This window comes from Narcine bancroftii, chromosome 6 (genome assembly GCF_036971445.1).
Source record: "Narcine bancroftii isolate sNarBan1 chromosome 6, sNarBan1.hap1, whole genome shotgun sequence".
In the NCBI taxonomy this organism is placed as follows: domain Eukaryota; kingdom Metazoa; phylum Chordata; class Chondrichthyes; order Torpediniformes; family Narcinidae; genus Narcine; species Narcine bancroftii.
Window position 1 is genome coordinate 72,373,288 of NC_091474.1, and position 13,738 is coordinate 72,387,025.

Consider the following 13,738-nt stretch of genomic DNA (forward strand, 5'->3'; position numbering starts at 1 on the left):
GGAACTGGGATGTGAGAGGGTGATGAAGGATTCCTCATTGTGTTGGAGGTTTGGATTTGGAGCAATGGTTTGGATAGGACTCTTACGGTTGTGGGGGCTCCGGGAGTGCTGGAGGTGAATCCGCGGACACTTGGGGACTCTGGGGGGAAGCTCTATTTGCTTCTCTTTCTCTGACTGTAAGAGGAGCTTCAGGCAATTTATGCGGATGGTGAATCTGTCTGCTTCACGGCAGACAAAAACAAATCCCATGTAATATTGCACTGACTTTATTACATGACAATAAATTGAATCTTGAAATGATTAAACATCCCTCTTCCGCTAACAGTGTTTTCCTAAATGACTGGTTTGTGGAGTTCATCTCATGGTGAATTGGCAACAACACATTTTACTTCAAAGTATGCTTATAAATCTTCTGGAGACACAAGAGTTCATAGATACCAGAATCTAGAGCAAAGTAAACACAAACCTGCTGGTGAAACTCAGCAGGTCAGACACCTCCGTGGAGGGAAAACAGTCAACATTTAGGTCAAAGCCTGTTTGAGGACCGAGAAAGAAGAGGACAGGCAGTGTTAAATTGGCAGGGGATGGGGGGCAGTGAGGCCAGTAGGTGATTGGTGGACCTAGGTGGGGATGCAGGATGATGAACAGATGGAGCCAGCTAGGGGAGTGGGAGGGGTGGAGCCAGGAGGGATGCAGGATGATGGACGAATGGAGCAAGGTGGGGGAGTGGGATGGTTGGGGTTGGGAATCAGAGGTAGGAGAGTGGAAGGTGGAAAGACAAAGGCACATGAAGCCAACAGGAAAATGGAGAGTGAAGGTGGGATCAGCTTCTGAAGGACGAGATTGGTGGAACCATGGGAAGGAGGCATGGAAGCCTGATGGGAACTCATTGCTCACTAACAGTCAGTGTGGGAATGGGTCGAGGAATAGCACGCGACAATAAAGTAGTCGCCTAATCTGGCTGGCAGTGAGATCACGTCGTCGTTGGTGAAGACTGGTGAGTGAAAGGTAAGGGCCAAGGGAAGTCTGCCTCTGTTCTACCTGAGGGATAGTAGGGTGAGAGTATGTGTGGGAAATGGAGATGTAGATGAAGGCTCCATTCAACACAACAGAGAGGGAGCCACGTTCCCTGAAGGATGACATTTCAGATGTCACACAGTTAGAAGCCTTGTCTTGAGAACAGATTCCAATCAGAATTAATTGTCATGAACACGCCATGAAATTCATTGGTTTGTGACATCACAGATGAAAATATTGCTATAAAATGTATATTTAAAAATAAGTATATTAGTGCAAAAAGTAAAAGTGAGACAGGGATGGAAGGATTTGTATATGAAGAAAAGTTGGATAGACTAGGCTTGTATTCTCTGGAATTTAGAAGATTGAGGGGGGGATCTTATAGAAACGTATAAAATTCTTAAGGGTTTAGACAGACTAGATGCAGGAAGGTTGTTTCCAATGCTAGAAAAAACCAGAACCAGGGGGTCACAGTTTAAGGATAAGGAGGAAGTTGTTTAGGACTGAGATGAGGAAAAATTTATTCTCTCAGGGCGGATCTGTGGAATCCTTTGCCACAGGAAGTAGTTGAGGCAAATTCCTTGTAAATATTTAAGAGTAGGTTAGATTTGGCCCTTGTGGCTAAGGGGATCAAGGGGTATGGGGAGAAGGCAGGAACCGGGTACAGATCAGCCATGATCATATTGAATGGCGGTGTAGGCTTGAAGGGCCAAATGGCTGAATCCTGCACCTAATTTTCAATATTTCTATGTCTGTTCAGAAATCTGATGGTGGGGGTGGGGTGCGGGGGGAAATAAGCTGACCTTGTGCCACAGAGTACTCATCTTCAGGCTCCTGTACCTCCTTTCCGATGGTAGCAGAGAGAAGAGGGCATGGCCTGGGTGGGGGGGGGGGGGGAGTCCTGGAGTACAGATGACCTCGATGGAGTGAAGTCTGATGTCCATTATGGCACTGGCCAAATTCACAACTCTCTGTAGTCCTTTCCTGCCCTGTGCACATTGCCACCTCCGTACCAGACAGTGATGCAACCTGTCAGAATGCAAGTCTTTGGTGACCTTCCAAATCTTTCAAACTCCTCACAAAATGTAGCCGCTGGCGAGCCTTCTTTGTGATTGTATCGACATGGAGGCCCCAGGACATATCCTCGGAGATGCAGCAGAGATGCTGAGAGAAAGGGGTCAATGGATAGGGTGGGGGAGGTCCAGTTCAGATAGCTGTGGGATTCAGTGGGCATAATAAATATCAGAGGAATATCCTCAAAGAGCAGGGCCGAAGTGATGACGAGTTGTGTTCTCTTGGACCAAAGTGCAACAGGTCTCTCCATTGGAAAAATCTTCACCATTTCCACCCCAGTGGGGGATTTGACCCCAGGTTGCTGGCGCAGATTAACATTGTGCTCAGTGCTACGCTGACTTTGTTGGCTGATTAATCTGTTGAAGTCCTTGTGGTCAATATGCAGTGTGTACGTCTGTCACGGATTTCAAACTGACACCTCCTGCGTTGTGAAGAAGTTATGTTGGAGCTAGTCAGTGCAAGGGCAGTAACTCTGTGCTGCCAGTTTTCAGAAATTAATTCTGATGCCATATTGTGTGTTGGAGCTCAGCACACCAGCTAACACTTGCATTACCACATCCAAGCAACAACCTGGCCCTTTTTGTTGGGAATATGGTGTTGGATTTTTCTCTCTCCCCATCCACCCCTTCTACCATGACATCACCGTGAGATCTTGGAGACAGTCTGCTGTCTCTCAGTTGGCCCGTTACAGTCAGTGCCTGTTCGGAGCCACAAGTGGCCATAAGACACAGGTCAGCTCCTAGGGGATCACTCAGGCATGGACTTTCTGCAGGTGGCCATAACACATAGGTTAGCCCCTGGGGGTTCACTCAGACATGAACTTGCTGCAGGTGAAAAGTCACTGTAAATGTGTGGAAAAGAAAAAGTGTATATCATGGCTATTGTGATTTATGGTGTGAAAAATAAAAAAATTAAAAAAAAAAAAAAAACTTGCTGCAGGTGGCTGTAAATCACAGGTTTGCCCAATGGATCACTCAGGCACCTGCTACAGGTGGCCCCTCGTGGATTACTCAAGCATGGGCCTGCAAAAGTTGCACTGACTGGTACAGAAGTGGCCAATACCCATTGCAATCCATTTGGGTGGTGTTAAACTTAGGGCCATTATTAAGGTCGATGAAACCTACAGCATGGTGAGAAGGTAGTGGAAGGGAATATGTAATGTACATGTGATTATTCTTTCATTATCTGCAGAAATAGAAACACTAGCAATGCAATTCCATTTCCTTTGGTGACTTCTGTTTCCCACTCACAAGATGGAATATATCTCAAGTCACTTCTGTTTTTATTTTCAATGCCATGATCTGGGTGGAAATGTGGTTGGATATCTGCAATATCCTCTTGTGCAACCCACTTCGTTTCCTAAAACTGTAAAGCTATGAAAGTAAATTTAGACAGTTCAACTCTTAAAGTTGCAAAGTGGTGATTTTTCTGAATGGACATGGAAATCTTTTGAGATGTGATGAAAGAGAATGATAACTTTAAATTACACATGGGGAAACCTGCAAGTCAGTCGCCTGTTGGAGAACCAACCATTCTGCTGAAAACAACTCTCCAATTGTTCCATCTGATTATATTCTTATCAAAACTTTGAAAAATTATAGTTTAGTCTAGAAAACCCACACAATACTTTTGCCAACTGGGTTCGCCTACAGCTGAACACCAATTGGAACAGTTTCTTTGGTTTTAATGCTCACCAGGCTAATATCATTGAAGCAGATGTCAGCAAACCATTGCTTCCTTTCTCTCAACAATCACCTTTCCAGAATATTCCTTCACTCAGAAACAAAGACTCTGCTCCTTGTTGCCCGTACCAAGGTTTCCTTCCTTTAAATTTTATTTACTGCACAATGGAAGCTGATTCTGGCCATTTAACCCATGCCACCCATTTACATCCCAATTGACCTACAATCCCCATACATTTTGAACAGTGGGGGGAAACTAGAGCTCCTGGAGGAAACCCACGCAGACACGGGGAGACTTTCCTTACAGACAGTGCAGGATTCGATCCCTGGTCGCTGGTAATAGCATCACGCTAACCTCTACGCTTACCGTGCCAGCTCTGTTACCTGCAACTTGCCCAAACAGCCACAGTGGTCATGTGATGCATCGATCACACACAGCTCTGCGTCCTCTGATACTCCCTCCCACTTCCTTCCCATCACCTTGTTTCAAATGCAAAAAAAACTGGATGCAGGAAACAGAACATTCTGGAGGCACTCAGCAGGACAGGTGACGTCCGTGCAGAGGAAACAGGTTCAAGGTTTCTCCTATCAGGAGAGCTCATCAACTGGACATGCTCATTCTACCACTTTCTCTCCCATTGTTGTCTAACGTGAATATTTCTGGCATTTGCGATTTTTTACTCGTGGTTCCTTCCCTATCGCCTCTTTTCTAACATTGTCTCAAATTTTATTTCCTTTCCTCTCTTGACTTCTGCACAATGACTGATCCTCTTTAATTTCTTCAATGTCCTTATTCTTCTTGAGCCTTCTCCCCATATCACTTTCCTTCACCCCATTTCCATTTAAATGGCTTCATGTCTTCTCTCTGCAACCTCCTCCAGCGCTCAGTCACCAGGAACACAAGCACTCTTCTACCACACCCTTTGCCTCAACACTAGTCAACGTGCCTAGAGTGGCCAAGGTCCTTTGCTCTGGAATTCACATTCACACCTTCTGATTTGAAGGTGTCTCACCCCAGTGTGGGTGAGACAAAAGAGAAAGAACCTCACAAAAATAACCAACCCAGCACCCTCTGGAAATCCCACCTCACAGCTTTTCTACATAGACATTTTAACAATGAACTTGAAGATCATCCTCTCCTGGCTCAAAGGGGAACTAAAATTCTGCAAATGAACATGTTAATCTGCAATAAAGACACAAAATGTCAAGGGTTCTCAGCAGTTCAAGCAGCATTGGTGGGGAGAAAAAAAGAGTTAGAGTTTCAGGTCAGAGGTTCTTCACCTACTGGGAAAGTGAGGGTAGAACCTTGTGTTAAGACATGGAGTAGAAGTCGAAGTCCAAAAGTCCGGGCTGCTCTGGGATTGGGTCAGTGCGGATTTTCCAAATCCTTGGACAGTACTTTTAAAATTCAAATTTCAGGAGGAATAAAGAAGAGATGAACAGGTAAAATGTTGATAGTTTATTCATTAGCAAATTCAGCACGCTTCATTAACCAAAACAAGTAGGTTTGAAGAAATATAAAAAATGTGGTGTTTACACATGCACAGAGAAGCCACTGAATTTAAAAAGTTTGAGAGTGCTTGCAAAGTCTGGATTCTTGGGTCATACGGATTTTGGAATTCTATTGCTTTGCCACATGTCTGTTTGCAGACCTGATATGGGGTGTTTGAGGGAAAATGTCATGCACCCATAAAACCATAAAAGTCAGTCAAGGCCATTCCAGATCTAGTATTAAACAGCTTGTAGCTGCAGAGAGAGGAATCAAATTAATGTTTTGGTCAATGAACTTTCATCACCAATTCATATTTACAGTATATGAAGCCTTTAGTTTCATTCTAACTCTTGAGATTCTAAGAATTAAGTGCAGCCAGTGACACAGCACATTTCCAAGAAACCACATGATCAAACAACATTATTTCTCTCTGACTTTTCAGACGCTCCAACCTGTGCATAACTTAACACTATGAACTCATTCCTTCCTGTGGGCCTTCTGCAATTGTCAAGTGTAATACGAGACATTTCAATCTGATTTGTTTCAGGGATTTCAACAATAAAAAAATCTTTTCAGAATTACATATTTGTCTTTGGGAATAAAGTGACCACATGAATTAGAAGCAGAATTTGGCCTCTCACAAGATAGAAGGGAAGTGGCAGGTTTGTTGTCACCTCAACTCCACATCCCTGCCCAGTCCCACCACATCGGGACAACTGTGAAGGAGGCACACCAATGCCTCGACTATGGAAGAAAAAAGTCTGAGGAGATTCAGCACGTTCTGGAATCCTCCGTCAAACTTTCTACTGGTGCACTGGGCAAAGTATACTGACTGGTTGCAATATGGCCTTGTTTGGTAAACTCGAGTGCCCAGGAATGCAGGAGGCTGCAGACAGGTGATATCACAGACACATGTCTCCCTCCACTGAAGGTGGTGCCTCAAGAGGGCAGCTAAAATCACAAATGAACCCCATCATGACCTCATCTCGTTGCTCCCTTCAGGAAGAAGGTACAGAAGGAGCAACACCTCTGGCTCGTGAACAATTTTCTCTTTCTCAACACCTGTCAAGCTCTTGAACTAGTCCTCAACCACCCTAACCCAAATGATCTGTCTGCACTAGTAAAACATCACCTTTCTTTTTGCACCAGGTACAACAGTGATTGTAGGAGCCAAAAGTGCGCTACCTACCTTTCTTGGGTTAGTTGCGGGCTTTGGCAGCGCCGAGGTCAGCCCTGCCATTTTCCATTGCCATGTTGCATCCGTGTGTGAGCTGTGGTTTTACAGCTGGTGCATGCGAGGTGCTTGGGGGCAATTACACAGACCAGTTAGTCCATCAATGGGTGCGGCCGGTTAAAGACTAGGAGGGTGAGTGAAGCTCATATATTTTTTGTTGACCGTTACCATGGATCATTATTAATAGATGTTTCATAGAACATTAAAGATTGCTACAAGATTCGTTATTATTGGAATGTTACGTTATTATAGATCACTACATGTCTTTTGTGTGTTAATAAATAAACCACTTAAAACTCATCTGGACTGAATCAATCAAAATGCATCACAAACAAGAGCCTCACTTAGCCTCCAAGCGGCTTTTATAGACAGTAGTCATTACAGTGATTATTTATTTAACTTTTTATATTCATTATCCCTTTTTCAGCCTCATGGAACATTGTTTTCATTGATGTATTGCACACATATCAAGTCAAGTCTATTGTCATCTGATTGTACAAGTACAACCCGACGAAACAGCGTTCTCTGGTCCTCAGTGCAAAACACGCAGGCACACATCCAGACGTAACACACATACAAACAAACTATACACACGCAGGACAAGTATGTTATCTATGAAAACAATTAAATAAACATGGTCATGTACAAACAAGTGTCTCGGAGGGTGAGTGCAAGCAGTTCCTTTGGTCGTTCAACATTCTCACAGCCCCTAGGAAGAAGCTGTTCCTCACCCTGGCGGTGCTGGCTCTGATACTCCTGTATCTTTTTTCTGATGGGTGCAGCTGAAAGATGCTGCATGCAGGGTGGAAGGGGTCCTCAATGATTTTGCACACCCTCTTCAGACAATGATCTCAGTAGATCACGTCAGTGAGGCGGGAGGGAAACTCCAGTGATCCTCTCTGCCACTCATATGATCCTGTGTGGCTGCAACCAGTCAGAATTCTGGAACATCTGTACATTGTACTTATGTATATGACAATAAACTAATTTCAACTTGCATTTCGGAACCTTCCACACCATTGCTGGTGAAAATTCAACCTCTGCCTTAAAACGCTCAGAGATTCTGCTTCCATTGCCCTTTGAAGAATAGTTCACCAGCTTCAGAGAAAAAAAAGTCACTTTACTTGGAAGAACATCCTTATTTTAGCAATCTCTTGGTAAAACCAGCAAAGGGGTAAGCTGAGAGAGGAACCAATTTCCAATTATTGTCATCAGAGAAGCTTTGAAACCATTCCCACAGATCCTTGCCCGACACATGACAGTCACCACATGTTGCCCAGGACTTGGTGTGGGAATGAAGGCATTGGAAGTCCTACCTCTCTGTGCCTCAACTGGAAACTTTTTCCTTCTTGGTAGCAGTTGTAGGTCTTCAGAAACATTAACAGTTCAGACCTGGACACATGAAGAGAACAGGTGCATGATTAAATGTTAACGCTATCAATGAGCAAACTTGTCAGCTGACAGGAACTCCTGTCCCAGGCACCTGACAGACCTTCACTGGCCTTAACATCAAGGCACTGCAGAACATCAAGTCAAGATTATTGTCATCCGACTGCTCAAGTACAACCTAATGAAACACATAGACGCACAGTCAGAAACCACTTTCAGGTGGAATAGTTGGGAGAATGCTGCTCCGGAGCCGGCTGCGGATGTGCGCGAAGTGACATTCAGGTGGCAGCGCTGAAGGTGCTGTCCTGGAACCAAAGATCTGCAGCAGGGAGAGGCACCGTGGAGCAAATGCTGGCTCCTGTTGACTGTGGCCATAGTCCTGCCCACTTTCAGGTGCCTAGGCAAAGTGCTCAGAAGCAGAGAATACACCTATCTGAGGAGGGTTGGGTAAGTACTCCTCGGGTCAGGGTTCTCCGCTTTCAGGTGGCCTCCCAACAGCCGCATTCAGGTATTTTAGGCGGCTTTATGTTGGGGTATTCTGGCCACCTGAGACTGCAGAATGGTCACTGGGAGAGGCTGAATGACTGGATGAAGTGCTCGGCGAGAGGGAATGCAAAGTGGCCAGTTACAGGGGATAATTGAGGCTGAGGCAAAGGAGAAGACAACTCCAGAGTAAAGCAGGAAAAATAAATTGGCCTTGGTGTTCTTGCAATGAGGCTCTTGTCAGTGATGGAGCTTTAGACAATTGGCCAGCAGGGAACACACCACCCTGTGGCTGGTGACACACATCCTCGTGTCCAAGTAACATGCACTTCCCCCATGACCAGTGAACACACATCTCCCCATGGCTGGTGACACACCTCCCCATGGTCAAGTAACATGCACTTCCCCCGTGACCAGTGAACACACACCTCCCCGTGGCCAAGTGAACACACACCTCCCTGTAGCTGGGTGAACACCTCCCTGTGACCGGGTGAACACGCACCTCCCCATGACCAGGACACACCTCCCCATGGCCAAGTAACATGCACTTCCCCATGACCAGTGAACACACACCTCCCTGTGACCGGGTGAACACACACCTCCCCATGACCAGGACACACCTCCCCGTGGCCAGTGAACACAACTCCCCATGGCCAAGTAACATGCACTTCTCCCATCCCCATGACCAGTGAACACACACCTCCCCATGACCAGGACACACCTCCCCATGGCCAAGTAACATGCACCCCCATGACCAGTGAACACACACCTCCCTGTGACCGGGTGAACACGCACCTCCCTGTGACCGGGTGAACATGCACCTCCCTGTGACCAGGACACATCTCCCTGTGGCTGGTGAACACACCTCCCCGTGGCCAGTGAACACAACTCCCCGTGGCCAAGTAACATGCACTTCCCCCGTGACCAGTGAATACACACCTCCCCGTGACCGGGTGAACACGCACTTCCCCGTGACCGGGTGAACACACACCTCCCCGTGACCGGGTGAACACACACCTCCCTGTGACACATCTCCCTGTGGCTGGTAAACACACCTCCCCGTGGCCAGTGAACATAACTCCCCATGGCCAAGTAACATGCACTTCCCCCATGACCAGTGAACACGCATCTCCCTGTGACCGGGTGAACACGCACCTTCCTGTGACCAGGACACACCTCCCATGGCTGGTGGCCAAGTAATATGCACTTCCCCCGTGACCAGTGAATACACACCTCCCCGTGACCAGGACACATCTCCCCATGACCAGGATACACCTCCCCATGGCCAGTGACACACATCCCCGTGACCAGGTAACATGTACTTTCCCCGTGTCCAGGACACACCTCCCCGTGACCAGGACACACCTCTCCATGGCCGTTGAACACACCTCCCCGTGGCCAGTGAACACAATTCCCTGTGGCCAAGTAACATGCACTTCCCCCATCCCCATGACCAGTGAACACACACCACCCCATGACCAGGACACTCCTCCCCATGGCCAAGTAATCTGCACTTCCCCGTGACCAGTGAACACACCCCTCCCTGTGACTGGGTGAACACACATCTCAAAGTTCAAAGTGCAAAGTTCAGAGATACAACACCTGCCATTTTATCTTCCTCTGGTGGTGGAGAGTTTGTGAGTGGAAAATCCATGGAATTACTGAGGTAACTGGTCCCTCCTTCCCAGACTGGACCATGAAGATAGAGAAGATATAAATCAGAAATTCTCCGAGAGTTGCCAGCAGTGAGGACGAGAGATAAGTGTATGGTCACAGTATGGACTGGGGATGAATGGGTGAGGTGGGGAAGGAGCAGCCATGACCTTGCTGAATCATGGATGGGCCATTCCAGAACCTTCATCTTTAACACTTTTCATTCTTAACCATTACTTGTACTCATTTTAAATCTGACCAGCTAGAGTTGTGTTACTGAAGGTGACATTTCCACAAAATGCCAGAGGCTACATTTCCAGACAAGCTTTTCCAGTGGAACATTGGCCAGATATGGCATCGAGGACCTTCCATCCAATCTGATAGCTCGACAGCTGTAGTCACAATGTCAAGGATTGAAACTGCAGCCAGTCACTGTGTAAACAAACTGTGGTCATGACTTCTCCAGGCGGTGGAGAGTGTCTGGAAGTGAAAGTGGAGATCAGATGTTGGTGGCTAACACCTCACCTCTATCAAGATCCACATCCAATTTTATTCCTTCAACTTTGTTTATGTATTGGAATTGAGAAAAAAATTAATGAGATGCTTAAATATAATGTTGAGAGTACACAGTGGGCCAGTTCTTCAACCACAGCAGTAGTGCCATCCATAACATTGCTCAGAGAAGAGCCAATTTCACCCTCTGGGTCAAGGACGACTCATCACTCAGCTTGGACCCTACCAAGCTGGAGTGGGAACCAGCCCCCTCTGTAGATAGGGTAGTGGTGATCTAGAAGCTGGTAGGTAGTTGGTTAGGTGGTTTGCCCCTTACGCAGAGACCCCTGGTTCTCCTCCTTCATTTTGGTGGGAATGTGCCAAGACTCAGTGAGGATGATGCTCCTCTTCAAGGACACTCTCAGAACATTTGAGGACAGGTACGCGGTTCCCCTGGAAGTGGTGGTGATGGAAGTCAGGGTGAGGAGGAAGGTATTTGGCACACATGGTATTTTCAGTCAGGGCACTGAACACAAGAGATGGGATCTCATGTAAAACAGGGATGGAACATTAGTTAAGCTGCATTTGGAAATGATCTGGTCACCTTGCTACAAGATTATCATTAAAGCAGAAACAGTACCAAAAGGATTCACATGGATATTATCAGGGCTGGAGGGCTTAAGTTCGCGACGGTCACTGGAGAGCCTGGGTTTTTCTCCATGGGTGAACACGCACCTCCCTGTGACCGGGTGAACATGCACCTCCCTGTGACCAGGACACATCTCCCTGTGGCTGGCGAACACACCTCCCCGTGGCCAGAGATAACTGTGTCACTTATCTCTCGTCCTCACTTTATCCATAAAGATAAAGAATGAAACATGGGAGAAGTTATGCTCAGGAACTATGAGAAATACAATAAATACGAGGTTACGTATGATACAATATAACTGGATACATAGGCTATACATTACACCTCAAAAGTTAAATAAATGGGACCCAACAGTATCTGACAGATGTTTTCGCTGTAAAAAGGAAATGGGAACACAATTCATGCAATTTGGACATGTGAGAAAGTGGAAAAATTTTGGGAAGATCTAAACCAGATATTAAATAAAATCACAAAAAGCAATATACCAAAAAACCCAGAGATCTTCCTCCTAAGAAACATAAAAAACAAAGAATTTGGACTCAATTTGGATGGTGCACAAAAAAGATTTGTTTTGATAGCCCTAGCTGTAGCAAAAAAATGTATTATGTCAACCTGGAAATTAGAAGATAACTTGAGAATACAACAATGGTATATAGAAATGAATAAATGTATTCCATTAGAAAAAAATAACCTATAATTTAAGAAATAACATTACAATATTTGAACAAATATGGGAGCCATACATGAAACATAATAGAGAAAACCTACCGTGGACATCTACCACCTAAAATGACAGAAGGAGAAGAGAATGAAAAGAACTGACTCAGTGGAATTTCTTGTTTATTTTTATTGAGTGACAACATTGTTTGACGGGTTTAATGTATCTTATATTCTGAACTTTAAATAAATGGGAGGGGAGGTAGGGAGGGAGGGAGGGGAGGAGGGAAGGGAGGGAAGAAAATGACACTGTATATATTTAAGAAGAAAAATGTATGTATCTTGATCAATATGGTTTTTAGTGTGAAAAATAAAAAATTAAAAAAAAAGAAAAGTATTGAAAGGAGCCCAATTTAAACAGAGATGTGAAAAAATGTCTTCAGCCAGAGAGCGGTGAACCTCTGGAATTTGCTGCCACTGGCAGCTGTGGAGGCCAGGTCATTGGGTGTATTTAAGGCAGAGAGTGATAATTATCTGAATAGTCTAGGTATCAAGCGTTTTGGGGAGAAAGCAGGGGAGTGAGAGGACAGATCAGCTCATGATCAAATGGAAAGACACACTCAATAGGCTGAATGGCCTACTTCTACTCCTCTATCTAATGGAAATATATATGGCCAGTGCCTCACTATCTGGATTGGAGAAGTTCAAAAGGCAGCTCTTCACTAGCTTCCCAAGACGTGCCTCACAGATTCACATTCATAATCACATTTTAGGTGTGCACTGAAAGAGATTTGAGATTCGACAGAGAAAAAGTTTTTGTGTGAAGCAGAAAATCAAAAACAAATGTCGTTGCTCAAATAACTGGAGTGTCTGGCTTCACTTACTTTGAAATATATTTGTCTTCACTGATTTTAACCTGGGAAGTGTGTTGATTTCCCTCCATCTCCCTTCTTTGCAACGGGCCCACTCTCTCAGGTCTGCCCTCCTGAAAGAAAAGGAGGCTGATAGCATCATTAAGCAACAACTTTTGGTGACAATTTGCTTTCTTTGTAAACTATTTTTCAGCTAGAATCCGTTTAAATGCAGCTCAGGGAAAGCAAAGTCTGGGCAGATTTTGGAAATGTTAATCTGACAATGAAAGGGAAACTTGTCAGGACATAATCCAGAAGGAATGAGATCATCAAAATTCATGTTCAACAGCAGCAGGAATAATAGCACAAATTCATTAAATACCTCTACTTGTCTGGAAAGCATTCGAAATAGTTTTCTTTCTTAATAAAATTAAGTTAAATCATCTAGTTTTGAGGTTTAATCCATAAAGAGAGAGCAGAACAACACTGTCAGCTGTAGAGCTGAGCAGGAAATTTGTTTTGGAAATCAGCCATCAGACATTTCCAGCTCTTGTTTTGATCAAAGAGATGTTATCAGATGGGAGTTAATGCAGAACCGGCCTTGAAAGTCTGCCTTTCAAAACGTACCAGAGGTGGGTGTAGGTTAATTGGACGGCATGGGCTTGTGAGCCGAAAGGGCCTGTTATCGTGCTGTATGACTAAATTTAAAATGCCCTCTCCCCATTCCCACATGTATGTGGCTGTCCTCGGCCTCACCCTTTGCCAGATCGAGGACAGAGTAAAGGTGAAGATGTATTGTTCTACTGGATAGCCTTTAACCCAACAGGGAATTTTCCACTTTCCCTACCCAGATCCAGCCCTACTGTTCTCATTGGTCCTTCATTGCTCCTGTACTCACCTTTAGCCCAACTCTACCCCCACCTCCTGCCGTATCCTCCTGTACCCCCCTCTCTTCGCCTCTCCAACGCAACCTTCCTCAGATATGGGGTTCGAAACGGTTCACAATACTCCAAATGTGTCCCAACCAACACCTGATATACCTCACCATTACATCCCTGCTTTTAC

General features: G+C 45.2%; 1 protein-coding gene across 5 annotated transcripts in view; it reads right to left on the reverse strand.

The window, feature by feature from the left end:
- The window catches only part of rassf4a (Ras association domain family member 4a), a 101,691-nt gene that overhangs the window by 29,634 nt on the left and 58,319 nt on the right, over positions 1-13,738 (reverse strand). For 2 of the 5 annotated variants that reach the window (XM_069885315.1, XM_069885313.1), the window contains exons 2-3: positions 12,707-12,807; positions 7,816-7,891 (exon numbers count right to left, since the gene is read on the reverse strand). In XM_069885315.1, coding sequence (XP_069741416.1) covers positions 7,816-7,891; positions 12,707-12,765 — 135 coding nt within the window. In that variant the 5' untranslated portion in view covers positions 12,766-12,807. Of the gene's footprint in view, positions 1-7,815; positions 7,892-9,973; positions 10,061-12,706; positions 12,808-13,055; positions 13,145-13,738 lie in introns of those variants that run through there. The other 3 variants (XM_069885314.1, XM_069885316.1, XM_069885317.1) reach the window with 3 other exon arrangements.